Source organism: Eriocheir sinensis, chromosome 26 (assembly GCF_024679095.1).
Source record: "Eriocheir sinensis breed Jianghai 21 chromosome 26, ASM2467909v1, whole genome shotgun sequence".
Classification (NCBI taxonomy): Eukaryota; Metazoa; Arthropoda; class Malacostraca; order Decapoda; family Varunidae; genus Eriocheir; species Eriocheir sinensis.
The window spans coordinates 1,218,715-1,241,510 of record NC_066534.1 but is presented as its reverse complement, the minus strand read 5'-3'; the positions used below and the strand labels follow the sequence as shown (position 1 = coordinate 1,241,510).

The following is a 22,796-nucleotide window of genomic DNA, read 5'->3' as shown; positions in this document are numbered from 1 at the left end:
GACGGCGACACGGAACCCAAGTAACACGTCCGGCATAACACTATTATTAATGTATTATTTTTTCCTGTCACTGTAGTGTGTCGAGGGTGATTTCTGTGGTGGTGCCGTGTAGACTAGCCTTTGGGAATACTGACCACCCAACATATTTCATTTATTGCCATAACTGGCAAGCCTGGCAGCCATTATTCTGAGTACAATTTTTTTTTTTATTAATGTGGATGTTGTAGGTGGTTTTGGAGATCGTGATGTGGAAATTGAAGTGGTTGGTGGTTGGAAAGTGGCTTGACAGTGTTGGTTGGCGAGTAGTCTTTATCACTATCGTCATAGTCGTCAGTATCCCTCCTCCTCCTCCTCCTCCAAATTTATGTTCCTCTTATTTGCTCTCCTCAGTTTTCCTTCAGCAACGAGGTAACTCATTTACTTGGACGCTTTCTTTATTCCCTTCGTGGTCATGGAATTGCTTTAAACATTCTTTATTTCTTCTGCCTTCCTTCCGTTCACTGGACAACAAGCTAGCATCACCGTCCACTGTTTGAGGAAGTGGTGTGCATTTGGTCACCAGCACCACGGCGTGAGGGACGTACAACATGTTCACTCTTTGGATTCGCAACGAAAACCGACGTCTTACGGGTCAAAAATGGTTCACATTCCAATACATAGTTGCCACGTATAGAAGGAGGCCTATTGTTCATCCCTTACTGGCACCATCAAAACACAGTAGCTGACAGCAGCGTGCCTATACAAATAAACCATTTTCCTTACCGCCCACGACCCTCGACTCAGGAACCTCACCACCACAGCTGTTACAAAGCCCTTTGTTCACATATATGCCATTTGTCTGTATAATTTACATCTCCAAGACACAGTTCATCCAAGTTGCCTAACTATACACCTGGCCCTCGATTTAACGGATTAAAAGGGGGGAAGGGTGGTCCGTTGCTTGAAAAAGTCCGTTGCTTGAAAATACAGTTTTGACGTTTCTAAAGCCGGTGTCACATCGGACAAATCTATGTCCGTTAAGATTTTGTGGCCCGTTAAATCGAGGGTCGAGTGTATGTTCAATAGCACACGTGTAATAATATATTTTGAACCCCAGGTCGTCTCTTTATCATCGTAATAGCTTCCCTTTGTCTGTATACAAATATATGTGCCATGAAACAAGCCAAGTATGTAAATTACTTACCTATATTTGTAAAGAGATGTTCACGTATGTGCACCAAAACAACCCAAAATATATATATCACGTCCATGAGTCTAGTTTCTGAACAAATGGAAAAAACCCACGTGGGAACATGTGGGTGGAAAATACCCACCCCGACCTAACGATGACCCTTTGTCTTGACCTGACGCGCCCCGAGTCCACTAGGTACCCACCCCGACCTAACGATGACCCTTTGTCTTGACCTGACGCGCCCCGAGTCCACTAGGTACCCACCATGACCTAACGATGACCCTTTGTCTTGACCTGACGCGCCCCGAGTCCACTAGGTACCCACCCCGACCTAACGATGACCCTTTGTCTTGACCTGACGCGCCCCGAGTCCACTAGGTACCCACCATGACCTAACGATGACCCTTTGTCTTGACCTGACACGCCCCAAGTTCACTAGGTACCCACCCCGACCTAATGATGACCCTTTGTCTTGACCTGACGCGCCTCAAGTTCACTGGTGGTGCATGTGTTCGCGTGCAGTATTGTTTAGGTTCTGTGAATGTATGATGAATGGAAACTTATTGTAAACCCACGGTGCGCGAGAGGTTTAACGACTAGGGAGGAAGGACATTAAAGTAAAAGGGGCACTTTAGTACAATTCTTAGAAGTTTACTTGTAGTTTTTAACTCATAAGAGAATCTAATGAAAAAAACTAAATGATGAAAAATATAATTATGAGTAATGAACAAAACAATTTTTTTTTTTTTTTTACATGTACGCCCATAGCGCCAGTAGGCTTGCTTGAGGGGCCTGGATGGTGTTCGGCCCCAGCCCGTCATGGCGCAGGCAAGTGTTTATAGTGGCGCCATCTTCTCTTGGCTCATGCTGCCCCCCGGAACTCCTTCTTGATTCACTTGAACGGTTTCCTCTAGAGTCCGGGTTGATGGGTGGTCTTCAGGACAGCATGTGGGTAGTTTTAAGCCACTCGGCGGTGACTGAAAAATCCCAGGTGGTAGCGTGGGGATTCAAACCCATGTCGTCCATCACATGGTGAATGTGGGCCCAGCACGCTACCACTCAGCCACCGCCTACCCTGCCAGCACAGACTTGGTTTACAGTTTGCATCTCTTGGAAGGAGGAGGAGTGACGTCACTTGAGTCAGGGTAGCGGAGAATCATTTCCTTGTAGAAGAGCGAGTTGTCACTTTGGTGAGCCATAACACCCACCGTAGAATCGACACTCATGGAATCTGAAAATATTGGAATCTAGGAATAAATGTTGGGCAATGACAGTGTTACAACTATATATTTTTTTTCTTTTTTTTTTACAACAAAGGAGACAGCTCAAGGGCACAAAAAAGGAAATAATAATAAATAAAAAAAAGCCCGCTACTCGCTGCTCCTACAAAAAATAATCAAAAGAGGTGGCTGAAAAAGAGGTCAATTTCTACTACTACTACTACTACTACTACTACAACTACTACTACTACTTCTACTACTACTACTACTAGCAAACCAAAAAATAGCGTTCATACTTGGAGAAGAAGAATGATTAGGAAAATGAAGAGGAGTAGGAGGAGGAGGAGGAGGAGGAGGAAGAAAAAGAAGAGGAAGAAGAAGACCATTAAAATAATAATAGAAATAAAAAACTTGCTGACTTCGTTTACTTCCCATTTTCTTTCTCTTTTTTTTTTTTGATAACTTAATATACTTCCGTTTTTTTTGCGTTTTTTTGTTACTTCCCTTTTTTCCAATTCTCTTTCTCTTTCTTTTCATTTAACGTTTTTTTTGTCGAGTTGATAGATTTCGTTTTCTTCTTTTTTCATGTCCCTTTACTTTTTCCTATTGATTGTTTGAGGAAAGAAAATTCAAAACAGGAAACTCGGAAAAAGGAAGGAAGGAGACGGAAGAGGATACAAAACTACCCAACAAGCCACAGGAAATTTTCACTCCAGTCGTTGTACACTTAGTTGGTCCCGAAGCCCCACCCATAGCTTTAGGACCTGATTGGTTGAATGACAAGAGCTTGGAACGAGAAGTCAATGTTACTACAATATGTACTATAGTAGCGATTGCCCCCATTGGTAACGATCAATACAAACAAAATGACTGTGAAAGCGGCTCGGTTACCACACACACACGTGCTGCACAATGGCTTGCAAGCGTGCTATAATCCACGGGCAAGATTCGCCCACTGACGTACAAGCAGAAACTGGACACCATCAGGAGGACTGAGAGAGTGATAGGCGGGAAACAATGAATTTTCCCCGTAAGTGAGCGCAGGTGGAATAAAGTGGTGGCTAGCCAGGACCAAATTGTATTTTCCCCATACGCACTGAGTGAAAAAGTGGGTGTTGGCGGTGGCTGAGTGGGTAAGGTGGTGAGTGTGGGGTTGGACTGAACAACATCACGAGGCAGATAATGCCTACCGGTGCACTAGGGCTAGAACGAACGCAAAAAAATAAAAAAATAAATAAAAAATAAATAAATAAAATGAAAAAAAGTGTGGGTGGGGCAAAATGTCAAGGGCCAGAACCAAATTGTATTTTCTCCATAGGTTTAGATATTCCTGTGATGCGGTTTCCTATGGCGCGGCCGCTGCTCAGAACCAATTAACCGCGCCATACGTGAGTCGACTGTAGCTTGTGTCCCCACCCATAAAGTGGCGAAAAAAAAAAAAAAAAAAAAAAAAAAAAAGACTTGTACAAACAGGATGCTCATATACCAAGTCACCGCTCGTAAACCAAGGGCAACTTTGGTCTTTCTTTGCCCTAGGAGCAGTTCGTATGTAAGTACAGTCATGGTTTACGAGTGCCTTAGTTTACGAGTGCCTTGGTTTACGAGTGCCTTGGTTTACGAGTGCCTTGGTTTACGAGTGCCTTGGTTTACGAGTGCCTTGGTTTACGAGTGCCTTGGTTTACGAGTGCCTTGGTTTACGAGTGCCTTGGTTTACGAGTGCCTTGGTTTACGAGTGCCTTGGTTTACGAGTGCCTTGGTTTACGAGTGCCTTAGTTTACGAGTGCCTTGGTTTACGAGTGCCTTAGTTTACGAGTGTTTTGATTTACGAGCAAAAACAAAGTTGCCCTAGGCTCAATTTAAGAATACAGTTGTACCTCAACATTCTGCAGTTGTTGAAAATCCACGAATATCTACTGCCACCATTAACCCGGTAGCAGTGACAGGCCAAATTTGTGGCTTTACCGTGTAGCAGCGATGGGCCAAATTTGTGGCTTTACCGTGTAGCAGCGAGGGGCCAAATTTGTGGCTTTACCGTGTAGCAGCAACGGGCCAAATTTGTGGCTTTACCGTGTAGCAGCGATGGGCCAAATTTGTGGCTTTACCGTGTAGCAGCGACGGGCCAAATATGTGGCTTTACCGTGTAGCAGCAACGGGCCAAATTTGTGGCTTTACCGTGTAGCAGCGATGGGCCAAATTTGTGGCTTTACCGTGTAGCAGCGATGGGCCAAATTTGTGGCTTTACCGTGTAGCAGCGATGGGCCAAATTTGTGCCATGATATAAACCCCCCAAAATGGATGATGCATAAACTGATCACAAATGCTTTGATATGTATTATGAAATGGTTTGTGTGAGGGGTGATTTTTTTCTCATTTTTCTCGCTTGGAGGGACCATTAACCCTTTCCTAGTGCGCGGGACGGGACGCGCCTATCCCCTAAGGCGCAGTTAGGCAGCCCAATGGGGGGTCTCTTTTAACTTCTGTATCTCAAAAACTATTCATCACAGCTAAAAACCAAAAACCAAACCATGCTTCCTTGTAGAAGAATAAAAGAAAATCAATGTTTTAAGGATGGAGAAGTTTGGAAAGTTTGGTTTAGTGGGCGCAATATCTGTGGTCATATGCCGGAGAGAGACAGAAGGGGAAGGAATTATAGGAGAAGGGAAAAGTTGGAAAGTTTGGTTTAGTGGGTGCAACATCTGTGATCATATGCTGGAGAGAGACAGAAGGGGAAGGAATTATAGGAGAAGGGAACAGTTGGAAAGTTTTGTTTAGTCGGCGCAACATCTGTGGTCATATGCCGGAGAGAGACAGAAGGGGAAGGAATTATAGGAGAAGGGAACAGTTGGAAAGTTTTGTTTAGTGGGCGCAACATCTGTGGTCATATGCCGGAGAGAGACAGAAGGGGAAGGAATTATAGGAGAAGGGAACAGTTGGAAAGTTTGGTTTAGTTGGCACAACATCTGTGGTCATATGCCGGAGAGAGACAGAAGGGGAAGGAATTATAGGAGAAGGGAACAGTTGGAAAGTTTTGTTTAGTCGGCGCAACATCTGTGTTCATTTGCTGGAGAGTGACAGAAGGTGATGGATTTATATGAGATGGTAACTGTTGGAAAGTTTTGTTTAGTGGGCGCAACATCTGTGGTCATATGCCGGAGAGAGACAGAAGGGGAAGGAATTATAGGAGAAGGGAACAGTTGGAAAGTTTGGTTTAGTTGGCACAACATCTGTGGTCATATGCCGGAGAGAGACAGAAGGGAAGGAATTATAGGAGAAGGGAACAGTTGGAAAGTTTTGTTTAGTCGGCAACATCTGTGGTCATATGCGGAGAGAGACAGAAGGAAGGAATTATAGGAGAAGGAACAGTTGGAAAGTTTTGTTTAGTCGGCGCAACATCTGTGATCATATGCGGAGAGACAGAAGGGAAGGAATTATAGGAGAAGGAACAGTTGGAAAGTTTTGTTTAGTGGGCAACATCTGTGGTCATATGCGAAGAGAGACAGAAGGGAAGGAATTATAGGAGAAGGAACAGTTGGAAAGTTTTGTTTAGTGGGCGCAACATCTGTGGACATATGACGGAGAGAGACAGAAGGGAAGGAATTATAGGAGAAGGAACAGTTGGAAAGTTTTGTTTAGTGGGTGCAACATCTGTGGTCATATGCGGAGAGAGAGACAGAAGGGGAAGGAATTATAGGAGAAGGGAACAGTTGGAAAGTTTTGTTTAGTGGGTGCAACATCTGTGGTCATATGCCGGAGAGAGACAGAAGGGGAAGGAATTATAGGAGAAGGGAACAGTTGGAAAGTTTTGTTTAGTGGGCGCAACATCTGTGGTCATATGCCGGAGAGAGACAGAAGGGGAAGGAATTATAGAAGGGAACAGACCCCAGGAGACAGGACACAACCCCCGATTAATACCTGGTACACTGCTGGGTGGACAGGGGCGTAGGGTATCGGAAAAGCCGCCAAAATTTTACCACTCCGCCCGGGAATCAAACCCGGGCTCTCTTAGGTGTGAGCCGAGTGTGCTAACCACTGCACCACGAAGCCCCTGTATTTTAAGGATTCACACAGTTTTTTTCATAAGACAGTATTTGAGAAAGGCTATAAAGGTCTTACCTGAGATTGGACCAACAGATGAGACCCTTAATTTCTCAAGCTTTTTTCTGAATCTCAACGGAAAGTCTTTGGCTGCCGTCAGAATGTCATCCACCGTGTAGTAATCTATCTGGTCACAAGTCTTGCTCTCCTCTGCACGGCAAGCTTCGGACCTCTCATGGAAAAGGCAAATGAGACTCGTGATTCTCTTCTTCTGCCTATCTGTCAATCCTGCTTTTGGACTGCACATAATCCTGAAAAAAAATTAAAAGCTCTCGTTACTGAAGTGTGTGTGTGTGTGTGTGTGTGTGTGTGTGTGTGAGAGAGAGAGAGAGAGAGAGAGAGAGAGAGAGAGAGAGATGTGTGCTCTCCCTCTTTCTCCCTCCCCCCTCTCCTCTACCTCTCTCCCTTTCCCTTCGTGTGTGTGTGTGTGTGTGTGTGTGTGTGTGTGTGTGTGAGAGAGAGAGAGAGAGAGAGAGAGAGAGAGAGAGAGAGAGAGAGAGAGAGAGAGATGCTAATATCTCGCAAATTTCTCTGTATATTTATGCTTACATCTCAAAATGATCAAATACTTTATGTTTCTCTATGTGCACCATTTAATTCTGCATGTTTTCATATATAATACATGATGATTATGTTGAGATTATGGCTGAAAACTTGTTATAATCAGAAGCGCCGTTTGAAATTTGGCACGCGCGGCCAGCCCGGATACGGGGCGGGGCGCAGTTTTGGCCGGGCCGTAGTGAAGGGGTTAAGTTTGTTACCAGTAAGTATCATTAGTAAACCTTTTGTGGCACCCACCAGCTGGCAATGTCCGAGGCCCACTGTGCCTGTGTCTCAAGAAGCTCCGTCACGACCCTCCTCCAGTTGACACTTGCCGCCGGGTCCTCCAGCATCACTGAGTGGTCTGCACAGTGCTGCTCTTGGCTACAGAAGCACCTTATATCCAGCAATGTTCCAGATATTATGCAAATCCATTCTGATGAGAGTTTTGTATGTTCTGAAACATCAAATGATGAATATATTAATGAAAGATTGATTTGTTTTTAGTGAAAATTATAAACTCTGGGCTCAATGAAATATCCACATTATTGCAGCTTGAATCCACCCTATGCTGTCCAAATCTCAAATGTAGAAGTTAACCAATATCTTCATTTTTTAATTCCTCTTATTGGTAAACTCTGGGACACCTTTTCTTCCTCTGCATTTCCTCCTTCCTTTGACGATGCTTTCAAACAGTTTTAGATATTTTGCAACATATCAAAAGTTGACTCAATAGTTTTAAGACAACAGATGAAAATGAATAATCCAAAGCACATATATCCCATTAGTCACTTACAAAAAAATCACCAGTACTATTAATAGGCTGAGCTTGACAACCATGGCCCCTCAGGAAAGCTTACCAGTGCACAAAAAAGAAAGATACACAATGCAAGATGGCGCCACTATAAACACTCGCCTGCGCCAAAACAGGCTGGGCCGACCATCAGGCCCCACCTGGAAGAAGCCTTGGGCCGACCATCAGGCCCCACCCGGAAGATGCCTACCGGCGCAACAGGCAACGACGTAAAAAACAAAACAAAAAACAAAACAAAAAACAAAAAACAAAACAAAAAACAAAAAACAAAACAAAACAAAACACTATTAACCCTCTCCCGCACCGTAAGTTTCCAGTAAGTTTCTGTTGCACTCACCCTCAGGCTCTTTTTGCCGCCGCGATACTCTACATTCCCGGACGTATTTTACCCTCACAGATGTATCGTACCCCAATAAATTTAGTATCAATGGCTTCATAAAGATTTGTACTAGAACATGTGCAAATAATAACAGAGGAAAGTATATATATAAACAATACAAATATGTTTCAAGTCTCTGTATAGAGTATTGTAGACAATAAATCCTAAGTACCAACTCTTCCCCACTCGCTAGCTGAAAATTTTGTGGGCCAACTTTTTTAGCCAAATAAATGTTTTGAAGTGGAATTTAGTGAGGATTCTTGTGGTATCCTCAAAATCCTCATATGCCTATTAGTTCCTGAGTTACACCGAGAAATCTATATTTTTCTCCTCTCCCGTCAGAGTAGACTAACAAATAAAAACCGCTCAAAGCTCCTCATCTACGCTCCTTAGAAAGGTTGCCATATGTTACCACTAAGAAACTTATCCCAACAAATGACACTCCCAAATTGGACGCACTTTCACCAAAAACTTAATTTTTAATCATTTTATTTTTTTTTACTTTTATGATGCGTTTCGTGTCATCGTGCGCCAGGACCTTTTACCCTTCGATGACGCGAAACGCATCAGTAGACTCTTCTGCTGCATAATTATATCCCCTTCTAATTATCAAAACAAATGAAGCACACAATATTCCCTGGCAATACATCAACTGCAACTACCAAAAGTTTAACTGAATCACAATACATTTTGTCGTAACTCACCCTGCCATTTTTTGATGAGACTTGACAGCAGAAGCTCAACTCCTTTCTCAAACGTAAAGAAACAGGCAAGCAGGGGCGCCATTCTTGCCAGGCCACGGGCACTGATGCAGCAACCACACTGGCAAACTTCACCTGTAAAGACAAACCAATTCATTCCCTGACAACCACACTGGCAAACCTCACCTGTAAAGACAAACCAATTCATTCCCTGACAACCACACTGGCAAACTTCACCTGTAAAGACAAACCAATTCATTCCCTGACAACCACACTGGCAAACCTCACCTGTAAACCAAACCAATTCATTCCCTGACAACCACACTGGCAAACCTCACCTGTAAACCAATTCATTCCCTGGCAACCACACTGGCAAACCTGACCTGTAAACCAAACCAATTCATTCCCTGACAACCACACTGGCAAACCTCACCTGTAAACCAATTCATTCCCTGACAACCACACTGGCAAACCTCACCTGTAAACCAATTCATTCCCTGACAACCACACTGGCAAACCTCACCTGTAAACCAAACCAATTCATTCCCTGACAACCACACTGGCAAACCTCACCTGTAAACCAAACGAATTCATTCCCTGACAACCACACTGGCAAACCTCACCTGTAAACCAATTCATTCCCTGACAACCACATTGGCAAACCTCACCTGTAAACCAATTCATTCCCTGGCAACCACACTGGCAAACCTCACCTGTAAACCAAACCAATTCATTCCCTGACAACCACACTGGCAAACCTCACCTGTAAACCAATTCATTCCCTGACAACCACACTGGCAAACCTCATCTGTAAACACAAACCAATTCATTCCCTGACAACCACACTGGCAAACCTCACCTGTAAACCAATTCATTCCCTGACAACCACACTGGCAAACCTCACCTGTAAAGACAAACCAATTCATTCCCTGACAACCACACTGGCAGACCTCACCTGTAAAGACAAACCAATTCATTCCCTGACAACCACACTGGTAAACCTCACCTGTAAACCAAACCAATTCATTCCCTGACAACCACACTGGCAAACCTCACCTGTAAAGACAAACCAATTCATTCCCTGACAACCACACTGGCAAACCTCACCTGTAAACCAAACCAATTCATTCCCTGACAACCACACTGGTAAACCTCACCTGTAAACCAAACCAATTCATTCCCTGACAACCACACTGGCAAACCTCACCTGTAAAGACAAACCAATTCATTCCCTGACAACCACACTGGCAAACCTCACCTGTAAACCAAACCAATTCATTCCCTGACAACCACACTGGCAAACTTCACCTGTAAAGACAAACCAATTCATTCCCTGACAACCACACTGGCAAACCTCACCTGTAAACCAAACCAATTCATTCCCTGACAACCACACTGCCAAACCTCACCTGTAAACCAATTCATTCCCTGACAACCACACTGGCAAACCTCACCTGTAAACCAATTCATTCCCTGACAACCACACTGGCAAACCTCACCTGTAAACCAATTCATTTCCTGGCAACCACACTGGCAAACCTCACCTGTAAACCAATTCATTCCCTGACAACCACACTGGCAAACCTCACCTGTAAACCAAACCAATTCATTCCCTGCCAACCACACTGGCAAACCTCACCTGTAAACCAAACCAATTCATTCCCTGACAACCACACTGGCAAACCTCACCTGTAAACCAAACCAATTCATTCCCTGACAACCACACTGGCAAACCTCACCTGTAAACCAATTCATTCCCTGACAACCACACTGGCAAACCTCACCTGTAAACCAATTCATTCCCTGGCAACCACACTGGCAAACCTCACCTGTAAACCAATTCATTCCCTGACAACCACACTGGCAAACCTCACCTGTAAACCAATTCATTACCTGACAACCACACTGGCAAACCTCACCTGTAAACCAAACCAATTCACCTGACAACCACACTGGCAAACCTCACCTGTAAACCAAACCAATTCATTCCCTGACAACCACACTGGCAAACCTCACCTGTAAACCAAACCAATTCATTCCCTGACAACCACACTGGCAAACCTCACTTGTAAACCAATTCATTCCCTGACAACCACATTGGCAAACCTCACCTGTAAACCAATTCATTCCCTGACAACCACACTGGCAAACCTCACCTGTAAACCAATTCATTCCCTGACAACCACACTGGCAAACCTCACCTGTAAACCAATTCATTTCCTGGCAACCACACTGGCAAACCTCACCTGTAAACCAATTCATTCCCTGACAACCACACTGGCAAACCTCACCTGTAAACCAAACCAATTCATTCCCTGCCAACCACACTGGCAAACCTCACCTGTAAACCAAACCAATTCATTCCCTGACAACCACACTGGCAAACCTCACCTGTAAACCAAACCAATTCATTCCCTGACAACCACACTGGCAAACCTCACCTGTAAACCAATTCATTCCCTGACAACCACACTGGCAAACCTCACCTGTAAACCAATTCATTCCCTGGCAACCACACTGGCAAACCTCACCTGTAAACCAATTCATTCCCTGACAACCACACTGGCAAACCTCACCTGTAAACCAATTCATTCCCTGACAACCACACTGGCAAACCTCACCTGTAAACCAAACCAATTCACTCCCTGACAACCACACTGGCAAACCTCACCTGTAAACCAAACCAATTCATTCCCTGACAACCACACTGGCAAACCTCACCTGTAAACCAAACCAATTCATTCCCTGACAACCACACTGGCAAACCTCACTTGTAAACCAATTCATTCCCTGACAACCACATTGGCAAACCTCACCTGTAAACCAATTCATTCCCTGACAACCACACTGGCAAACCTCACCTGTAAACCAAACCAATTCATTCCCTGGCAACCACACTGGCAAACCTCACCTGTAAACCAAACCAATTCATTCCCTGACAACCACACTGGCAAACCTCACCTGTAAACCAAACCAATTCATTCCCTGACAACCACACTGGCAAACCTCACCTGTAAACCAATTAATTCCCTGACAACCACACTGGCAAACCTCACCTGTAAACCAAACCAATTCATTCCCTGACAACCACACTGGCAAACCTCACCTGTAAACCAAACCAATTCATTCCCTGACAACCACACTGGCAAACCTCACCTGTAAACCAAACCAATTCATTCCCTGACAACCACACTGGCAAACCTCACCTGTAAACCAAACCAATTCATTCCCTGGCAACCACACTGGCAAACCTCACCTGTAAACCAAACCAATTCATTCCCTGACAACCACACTGGCAAACCTCATCTGTAAAGACAAACCAATTCATTCCCTGGCAACCACACTGGCAAACCTCACCCGTAAACCAATTCATTCCCTGAAAACCACACTGGCAAACCTCACCTGTAAACCAATTCATTCCCTGGCAACCACACTGCCAAACCTCACCTGTAAACCAATTCATTCCCTGACAACCACACTGGCAAACCTCACCTGTAAACCAAACCAATTCATTCCCTGACCACCACACTGCCAAACCTCACCTGTAAACCAATTCATTCCCTGACAACCACACTGCCAAACCTCACCTGTAAACCAAACCAATTCATTCCCTGGCAACCACACTGGCAAACCTCACCTGTAAACCAAACCAATTCATTCCCTGGCAACCACACTGGCAAACCTCACCTGTAAACCAAACCAATTCATTCCCTGACAACCACACTGGCAAACCTCACCTGTAAATCAAACCAATTCATTCCCTGACAACCACACTGGCAAACCTCACCTGTAAACCAATTCATTCCCTGACAACCACACTGGCAAACCTCACCTGTAAACCAAACCAATTAATTCCCTGGCAACCACACTGGCAAACCTCACCTGTAAACCAAACCAATTCATTCCCCGACAACCACACTGGCAAACCTCACCTGTAAACCAATTCATTCCCTGGCAACCACACTGGCAAACCTCACCTGTAAACCAATTCATTCCCTGACAACCACACTGGCAAACCTCACCTGTAAACCAATTCATTCCCTGGCAACCACACTGGCAAACCTCACCCGTAAACCAATTCATTCCCTGGCAACCACACTGGCAAACCTCACCTGTAAACCAAACCAATTCATTCCCTGACAACCACACTGGCAAACCTCACCTGTAAAGACAAACCAATTCATTCCCTGACAACCACACTGGCAAACCTCACCTGTAAACCAATTCATTCCCTGACAACCACACTGGCAAACCTCACCTGTAAACCAATTCATTCCCTGACAACCACACTGGCAAACTTCACCTGTAAACCAAACCAATTCATTCCCTGACAACCACACTGGCAAACCTCACTTGTAAACCAATTCATTCCCTGACAACCACATTGGCAAACCTCACCTGTAAACCAATTCATTCCCTGACAACCACACTGGCAAACCTCACCTGTAAACCAAACCAATTCATTCCCTGGCAACCACACTGGCAAACCTCACCTGTAAACCAATTCATTCCCTGACAACCACACTGGCAAACCTCACTTGTAAACCAATTCATTCCCTGACAACCACACTGGCAAACCTCACTTGTAAACCAATTCATTCCCTGACAACCACATTGGCAAACCTCACCTGTAAACCAATTCATTCCCTGACAACCACACTGGCAAACCTCACCTGTAAACCAATTCATTCCCTGACAACCACACTGGCAAACCCCACCTGTAAACCAATTCATTCCCTGACAACCACACTGGCAAACCTCACCTGTAAACCAAACCAATTCATTCCCTGACAACCACACTGGCAAGCCTCACCTGTAAACCAAACCAATTCATTCCCTGACAACCACACTGGCAAGCCTCACCTGTAAACCAAACCAATTCATTCCCTGACAACCACACTGGCAAACTTCACCTGTAAACCAATTCATTCCCTGGCAACCACACTGGCAAACCTCACCTGTAAACCAATTCATTCCCTGGCAACCACACTGGCAAACCTCACCTGTAAACCAATTCATTCCCTGGCAACCACACTGGCAAACCTCACCTGTAAACCAATTCATTCCCTGACAACCACACTGGCAAACCTCACCTGTAAAAACAAATCAATTCATTCCCTGACAACCACACTGGCAAACCTCACCTATTAACACAAACCAATTCATTCCCTGACAGACCTTAAAGTGTTTTGGCCACATGGAGCGAATGGAGGAGAGTAAGATGACCAGAAGGGTGTATGTGAGTGAGATAGAGGGAGGGAATGCTAGAGGACGACCTCCAAGAATACGTTAGGGAGAGGGGGGAAAGATCTTTGAGAAACTCTGAGCAGGGAAGGAGGGAGTGTCTGGATAGAGAAAGTTGGAAGCTCTTCTGCCATGGCCATCCCCTGGTGGGAACTCCTAGGGGCAGGCGTCTATGAAATGATGATGATGATGATTGTATGGTTGGTATAAGACACTTTTGCTTCACACATCAGCTATTTCTAAAGGTCAAAGAGGGGGTCAGTCGGGTTCTAATGAGTGTTTCTTCAGGTTCATGGTACAGAGGAAGGGTCACACCACCGCCAGGGTCAAAAAACTACTACTGGAAATGCCCACAACTCCTACGAAAGCCTTGTCAAATATGTGTTCTTGGGCGACGATGTCTTATAAAACGACCCTATATTTCCCACACACCAATGTATACATGCTATTTGATATTTTTGTATATTTCACAGGAAAGGAGAAAATTGAGGTGGAGCAGAACTTTCTCCCAGGAAGAGAACATAACATACATTTTGCAGACAGGCTATATAGCAGCTGCCTTGCCTCCTCTTAACCTGGCCCCTGCCTCTCTCATCCCATCAATAGAGGGCAAGTTTTTGTCGATGGGTGGAGAAGCATTGAATCATCGTTACCATATCATCGTACTCAAAACATCGCATTTATCAGTTCTAATTATTGTTACGTTGGTACATGTCATTAACCGTCTGAATCGGAAAAATGTGCTGAATTTGAAACTGTGAACGAAAATCTAATGCAATAAAAAGTATATGAATGACGAGGAGTTGAATCCAAACAGGTGAACAAAAATGTTTATACACAACCATAATTTTTTCTCATTATCTTATTGTAGGTATACCGAAGTGCAATATATTTGTGACCATGATATGCAGCAATGTCTCATCAACACGACTGTCGGCTCAGTTTTCCAAAATATCATACTGGTGGGTAGCTAATAGTGGTTAAGTGGAAACATGTGGAATCATGGAAAGGTCGCCAATCTCCTACCAACACAGATAACGAGACTATAGTTAAAGGTATCGTTAAAAGCGTTACTTAGTGGCGTTTGTTTGCGATACCTGTGAGTAAAATAACGGGAAATAGAGGGCCGTATTACTAAACATTTCGCCGCCCAAGTTCACATATCTGACAAGGCTTTCGTAGGAGTTTTGGGCATTTCCAGGAGTAGTTTTATGGCCCTGGTGGTAGTTTGACCCTTCCTCTGTGCCGTGAATCTAAAGAAACACACATTTGACAAGGCTTTCGTAGGAGTTTTGGGCATTTCCAGGGGTAGTTTTATGGCCCTGGTGGTAGTTTGACCCTTCCTCTGTGCCGTGACCCTAAAGAAACACACATTAGAACCCGATTGATCGCCTCTATGACCTTTGGAAATAGATGATATGAGAATTGAAAGTGTCTTAGAATACCGCTCATAATGTGCTACGTGGCTGAGTATGATAATTTGGTAACGCTGCATTCAATGAAGAACATGTTAGAACACGTTATGAATGTATAGAACTTACCATTCACAAGCTGGCTCGTCAAGTCAGAAGAATCAGGCAGCAACACATGTTCAACCACTGCCTTGGCACACTCCTCAGGCTCCAGGGAGTACATGGCTTCCAGGTTCTCAATCAGACTCTCCTTAACCTGAAATGTAGACACAACATGCTGGAGAAGTGAAGTGAAAGGAAGAAATGCGATATTAAAAGTTGGAAAGTTTTGTTTAGTGGGCGCAACATCTGTGGTCATATGCCGGAGAGAGACAGGGATGGAATTATAGAAGGGAAAAGTTGGAAAGTTTTGTTTAGTGGGCGCAACATCTGTGGTCATATGCCGGACAGAGACAGAAGGGGAAGGAATTATAGAAGGGAAAAAGTTGGAAAGTTTTGTTTAGTGGGCGCAACATCTGTGGTCATATGCCGGAGAGAGACAGAAGGGGAAGGAATTATAGAAGGGAAAAAGTTGGAAAGTTTTGTTTAGTGGGCGCAACATCTGTGGTTATATGCCGGAGAGAGACAGAAGGGGACGGAATTATAGAAGGGAAAAGTTGGAAAGTTTTGTTTAGTGGGCGCAACATCTGTGGTCATATGCCGGAGAGAGACAGGGACGGAATTATAGAAGGGAAAAATTGGAAAGTTTTGTTTAGTGGGCACAACATCTGTGGTCATATGCCGAAGAGAGACAGGGACGGAATTGTAGAAGGGAAAAGTTGGAAAGTTTTGTTTAGTGGGCGCAACATCTGTGGTCATATGCCAGAGAGAGACAGAAGGGGAAGGAATTATAGGAGAAGGGAACAGTTGGAAAGTTTTGTTTAGTGGGTGCAACATCTGTGATCATATGCCAGAGAGAGACAGAAGGGGAAGGAATTATAGGAGAAGGGAACAGTTGGAAAGTTTTGTTTAGTGGGCGCAACATCTGTGATCATATACCGGAGAGAGACAGAAGGGGAAGGAATTATAGGAGAAGGGAACAGTTGGAAAGTTTTGTTTAGCGGGCGCAACATCTGTGATCATATGCCGGAGAGAGACAGTAGGGGAAGGAATTATAGGCGAAGGGAACAGTTGGAAAGTTTTGTTTAGTGGGCGCAACATCTGTGATCATATGCCGGAGAGAGACAGAAGGGGAAGGAATTATAGGAGAAGGGAACAGTTGGAAAGTTTTGTTTAGTGGGCGCAACATCTGTGGTCATATGCCGGAGAGAGACAGAAGGGGAAGGAATTATAGGAGAAGGGAACAGACCCCAGGAGACGGGACACAACCCCCGATTAATACCTGGTACTCATTCACTGCTGGGTGGACAGGGGCGTAGGGTATCGGAAAAGCCGCCAAAATTTTTCCACTCCGCCCGGGAATCGAACCCGGGCTCTCTCGATTGTGAGCCGAGTGTGCTAACCACTGCACCACGAAGCCCCCTGCGATATTAAAGCCCTATCAAGAAATCACAGCCCCTTAATGACCGTTGCACATAAAATCAGCAGACAAGATTTGCCACAACACTGTGGGTCGTATTACAAGACATCGCCACCCAAGAACACATATTTGACTGGGCTTTCGTAGGAGTTGTGGGTATTTCCAGGGGTAGTTTTATGACCCTGGTGGTAGTTTGACCCTTCCTCTGTACCATGAACCTAAGAAACACACATTTGACAAGGCTTTCGTAGGAGTTGTGGGCATTTCCAGGGGTAGTTTTATGACCCTGGTGGTAGTTTGACCCTTCCTCTGTACCATGAACCTAAGAAACACACATTTGACAAGGCTTTCGTAGGAGTTGTGGGCATTTCCAGGGGTAGTTTTATGACCCTGGTGGTAGTTTGACCCTTCTTCTGTACCATGAACCTAAGAAACACACATTTGACAAGGCTTTTGTAGGAGTTGTGGGCATTTCCAGGGGTAGTTTTATGACCCTGGTGCTAGTTTGACCCTTCTTCTGTACCATGAACCTAAGAAACACACATTTGACAAGGCTTTCGTAGGAGTTGTGGGCATTTCCAGGGGTAGTTTTATGACCCTGGTGCTAGTTTGACCCTTCTTCTGTACCATGAACCTAAGAAACACACATTTGACAAGGCTTTCGTAGGAGTTGTGGGCATTTCCAGGGGTAGTTTTCTGACCCTGGTGCTAGTTTGACCCTTCCTCTGTACCATGAACCTAAGAAACACACATTTGACAAGGCTTTCGTAGGAGTTGTGGGTATTTCCAGGGGTAGTTTTATGACCCTGGTGCTAGTTTGACCCTTCTTCTGTACCATGAACCTGAAGAAACACTCATTAGAACCCGACTGACCCCATCTTTGACCTTTAGAAATAGTTGAGGTGAGAATCGAGTGTCTTAATACCGACCTGTGTGTTATGGTAGAAAAGACGGAGTAGAAAGGATCAAAGGGGAAAGCTGAATTTGCCAAGGATAGAAAAATTGCCTGTGAATGACTGTGAATGCAGATTAATAAATGCTTGTGACAGTGAAGCAAAATTACATTCCTCCCTGATGTTAGTAACTGCATTTTAGTGAAAGCAAAAGGTGAACGTTAGCAGTTACCCCTACAAATGGACACACACTCTCCCGGTAACTCCTCAGAAAATGTGCAGACTCGTGTTTTTCTTTGTCCTGTCTCCTGTGCCAGTCAAGCTTTCTGTCCCTGTTGTCTGTGTCTCCTGTGCCGTTTAAGTCTTTCCAGTGTATCTTGTGTCTCCTGTGCCGTTTAAGTCTTTCCAGTGTATCTTGTGTCTCCTGTGCCGTTTAAGTCTTTCCAGTGTATCTTGTGTCTCCTGTGCCGTCTAAGTCTTTTCATTGTTGCTGTCTCGTCTCCCTGTTGTCCGTGTTGCGTCATCAATGTTAAAGTCTCTTGTTACTCGTTTATCTTCCACTGTCTGTCCTCGTCCTGCTACAGTTCACTTCTACATATTGTTCCACATTTACATCAACACTCCAATGTCATTCACACCACACTACACCTTCACAAATACATATACACTCAACCACCTCTTTTATGTGTCTTGTCCGTGCCAATGACCTGTGTGATTTTTGTCAGTAAAAGAACCCTGGTGGATATTGCCTTTCTCTAGCCGTGAACCAATTAGCGCTTAGAACACTCACTACCGCCAACAAACTCACACCCCATCAAATGCATGCTGCACAAAGGTCATGCATCGAATAGATAAAGATACACTCAACCCTCAATTTCAAGGACTTCAGATTAATAGATTTCAGATTTAATGAACTCCATTTGTTACAGGACAAGAAGACCAGACCACTCAAAATTCTACTTCTTAAAAAGGTGCCTGCTTGACATGACGGTGCAGCATTCCTGGCAAATCACGTATGACTATTTATTTATTTATTTATTTTTTTTATTACGTCTTCGCCTGTAGCACCGGTAAGCTTGCTTGAGGGGCCTGGATGGTGTTCGGCCCCAGCCCGTCATGGCACAGGCAAGTGTTTATAGTGGCGCCATCTTCTCTTGGTTCATGCTGCCCCCTGGAACTCCTTCTTGATTCACTTGGACGGTTTTCTCTAGAGTCTGGGTTGATGGGTGGTCTTCAGGACAGCATGTGGGTAGTTTTAAGCCACTCGGCGGCAGCTGAAAAATCCCAGCTTGGTGGCAACGGGCGGGGATTGAACTCGCGTTGTCCATCACGCGGTGAATGTGGGCCCAGCACGCTACCACTCAGCCACCGCCTACCCACCTACTTGCAGCATGTGTTCACCATATACTATTGGAGCAGCGCTACATTGTAACGTACACCTTTCCCTCCCTTTTCACTGGTGTTCACTACTTGGGCATTCACACATTTTCACACGGCCCGGTAGCTCAGTGGATAGAGCGTCTGGCTCACAACCAGAAGGACCGGGGTTCAATTCCCCGGCCGGGTGAAGATAAGTTGGGTTTATCTTCTTTCACGTGTAGCCCCTGTTCACCCAGCAGTGAGCAGGTACGTGACGTCAGGCAAGGAGTTGTGACCTCGTTGTCATGGTGTGTTGTGTGAGTGGTCTCAGTCCTACCCAAAGATCGGTACTACAAGCTCTGTGCTCTTCTGTAGGGGAACGGCCGGCTGTCTGACCCGCAGCAGACCAAGAGCTGAATTACACAGAGATTTTCCCCCTATTGCACAAAAGCAGGAGGCAGTGGCTGACTGATCAGAATGCAGGCACAGCATCCATGAGAGCCAGGATTTGAATCCCAACCACCACTACAATGCTCAGTCATGGATGAGTGGCCTAAGACTATCCTCCATATGCTGTCATGAATGCCACCTAGCAATCCAGACTCTAGATTATCTCCCACAGAGGATCAAAGATGAGCTCCAGGGGGCAGCATGAGCCAAGTAATAGGATGTGTCACTATAAACACATGCCTGTATAGCTTGGGGAGGCGGTGGATGAGTGGATAGCGTGATGGCGCCGCATTCAGAATGACGTGAGTTCAATCCCCGTCCGGTGCCACCAAGCTGGGATTTTTCAGCCGCCGCCGAGTGGCTTAAAACTACCCACATGCTGTCCTGAAGACCACCCATCAACCCGGACTCTAGATTCTAAGATTAAAGATGAGCTCCGGGAGGGCAGCATGAGCCAGTGCAAGATGGTGCCACTATAAACACTCGCCTGCGCCAGAACGGGCTGGGCCGACCATCAGGCCCCACCAGGAAGAAGCCTTGGGCCGACCATCAGGATCCACCGGGAAGAAGCCTACTGGTGCAATAAGCCGCGACATAAAAAAAATAAAAAAATAATAATAATAATAAAATAAATAAATAAATAAATAAATAAAATAAATAAATAAATAAATAAATAGATAAAAATACTTGGAGTAAAACGTCCAGTGTGATAATACCTTTTAAGGTAGTGTGTGTGACACCGATGGTAAGTAGATGTGACCCGTATGTGTCAAAGTAGAGTGAAAATCGGGGTGATAATGCACGAAAGTCGGGATGGTAAGAATTTAGGACTAACCGCGAAACTCATGGATTGCAAAACTCGGATAGCGCGAATCTCTAGAGGGTACTGTAGTGATATTCTATGCTGCCTGATATCTGAAATGCTTCATCAAGTACCGTTTGTGTAAAATTGCTCTCAGTGAATTTTTGAGGGTCTAGAGGCTTATAAACGGAGTGCAACAAACATTTGTGGATATCTGCTATTCACAGGCGCCCATGTCCCCTAACCTCCATGAATAAAGGGAGGCAGGTGTGTGTGTGTGTGTGTGTTTCGCGCTATTCAAGTTTTGTGATCCTCAAGTTTCATGCTTAGTCCTAAATTCTTACCATCCCAACTTTCATGCATCATCGTCCTGAGTTTCATGCTGCTTTGACATGTACGGGTCATGTCTACCTACCAACGGTGTCAGGCACAGCACCTTAAATGGTGGTGTCACACTGGCCATTTTCCTCCAACCACTGGGGCAACAGGCAACCGCAGTTGGCCGTATGCCCAACTGGGAGTAAGTTGTCAGTTGTCCATACGGATGAAAAACGGTTGTGGGTACAAGCAACCACACGGCTGTATGTACACAGACGACGGCAGTGGCTGAGGAGTGAGGAGCAGTGGAAGATGCTCACCAAGAGACTCATAAAGTGGCCTGGCAGAGCTGCTTTGTTTACTCTTTAATTGACAAGGTAAGAGAACACCCCGTGCTGGGGAACCACAGGTCAAAAAACTATTTTTCTCCAGTCTATGAAAATTGTAGATGGACTCCCGGTGTTTTGTTCCTGGCTGTCCTCCCGCGAACTACTCAGAAGCGAATGTAAACAAACAAAGACTTGTTGAAAAACAGATGTTCTCATGCATACCCAGACAGCATGGCTATGCTCACTTCGCTTGCCAGCTCCAACCACCTCATGAACCTGTGAAGCCCTCTATCCACGTGTTTATGTGGTCGGAGTCTAGATGGGTGGGTTGGCTGTGCACGTGCAGTGGCGACAATGAGAACTTCTGGCATGGAGGAACCACAGGCACGCCACCAGCACAACCATTTCTTCCTTCCATTTAACTTCAGCAACATGTCCATAACTTGGGTAATGGCAGCACAAGCCGCGGCAGCCCTTACTTTAGCAGACGACACCATGTTGATACAGGATGACTGCTTTATTTACATTGCAGACGTGGATACAGTGTGTGACGCACAGACAGAAAGTTGGAGTTGCCAGTTGCCCATATCACCAATGCAATGGGAGGAAAAGACCAAGTGTGACACCAGCTTACTGACAACCGACAACTCGCTCCCGGTTAGGCGAACGGGCAACCGCGGTTGACTGTGGCCCCAACGGGTTGGAGGAAAACAGCCTTAAGGCAGTGCGGCCACTGATTGGGTGAGCGCTGTTGATGACGTCATCGGACTCACAGAGAATCACAAGCACGTTATCAGAACTGTCAGTCAATCATGATGCAGCCGCCCTCAACTGCAGCTTCAAAATGACGTGTTCTCTCTTCCCATTGTCTTCCTTTTTCCAAGGTGTGTGTTTTGAGATAGCAAGGAAGTAAACTGGAAAAAATAAAGTTAGCTTCCCCGCAGGTCGGAACAAATAAGGCACATGTACCAATGGAGACGCATCAACTTATAGACACACTTAAAAAAAAAAAATAAATAAATAAATAATAATAATAATAATAATAATAATAATAATAATAATAATAATAATAATAATAATAATAATAATAATAATAATAATAATAATAATAATAATAATACACTGTGGATGAAGAGATGGATGCATGCTTGGTGTGGCAAAAAAATCTTTTAACTATCACCTATAAATGTTTTATATATATATATATATATATATATATATATATATAAATCTATATATATATATATATATATATATATATATATATATATATATATATATATATATATATATATATATATATATATAAAGGTAACTCTGGATTTACGCGAGTATTGTGTCCTTGAAGAGGTCGCACAAATCAAAAACAATGTAAATCAAAAAAGAGGTTGGTTTCTATCAAAAAATAAATATTCACTTTATTTAGTGGAGAGAGAGAGAGAGAGAGAGAGAGAGAGAGAGAGAGAGAGAGAGAGAGAGAGAGAGAGAGAGAGAGAGAGAGAGAGAGAGAGAGAGAGAGAGAGAGAGAGAGAGAGAGAGAGAGAGAGAGA

General features: G+C 44.5%; 1 protein-coding gene and 1 long non-coding RNA gene across 2 annotated transcripts in view; both read right to left on the bottom strand.

Annotated features, from left to right (window-relative positions):
* Window positions 1-1,798: 1,798 nt before the first annotated feature.
* LOC127003680 (uncharacterized) overlaps window positions 1,799-22,796 on the bottom strand; it is a 40,716-nt gene continuing 19,718 nt past the window's right edge. The window contains exons 6-10 of the mRNA XM_050870604.1: window positions 15,706-15,832; window positions 8,924-9,055; window positions 7,285-7,483; window positions 6,505-6,737; window positions 1,799-2,402 (exon numbers count right to left, since the gene is read on the bottom strand). Of these exons, the coding sequence (XP_050726561.1) occupies window positions 2,266-2,402; window positions 6,505-6,737; window positions 7,285-7,483; window positions 8,924-9,055; window positions 15,706-15,832 (828 nt within the window). The 3' untranslated portion in view covers window positions 1,799-2,265. The remainder of the gene's footprint in view (window positions 2,403-6,504; window positions 6,738-7,284; window positions 7,484-8,923; window positions 9,056-15,705; window positions 15,833-22,796) is intronic.
* LOC127003681 (uncharacterized) lies at window positions 9,237-10,312 on the bottom strand. Its single transcript, XR_007757320.1, has 3 exons — window positions 10,280-10,312; window positions 9,439-9,493; window positions 9,237-9,298 (listed from the first exon to the last, which is right to left on the bottom strand). It is a non-coding gene; the product is annotated as an uncharacterized LOC127003681 (long non-coding RNA).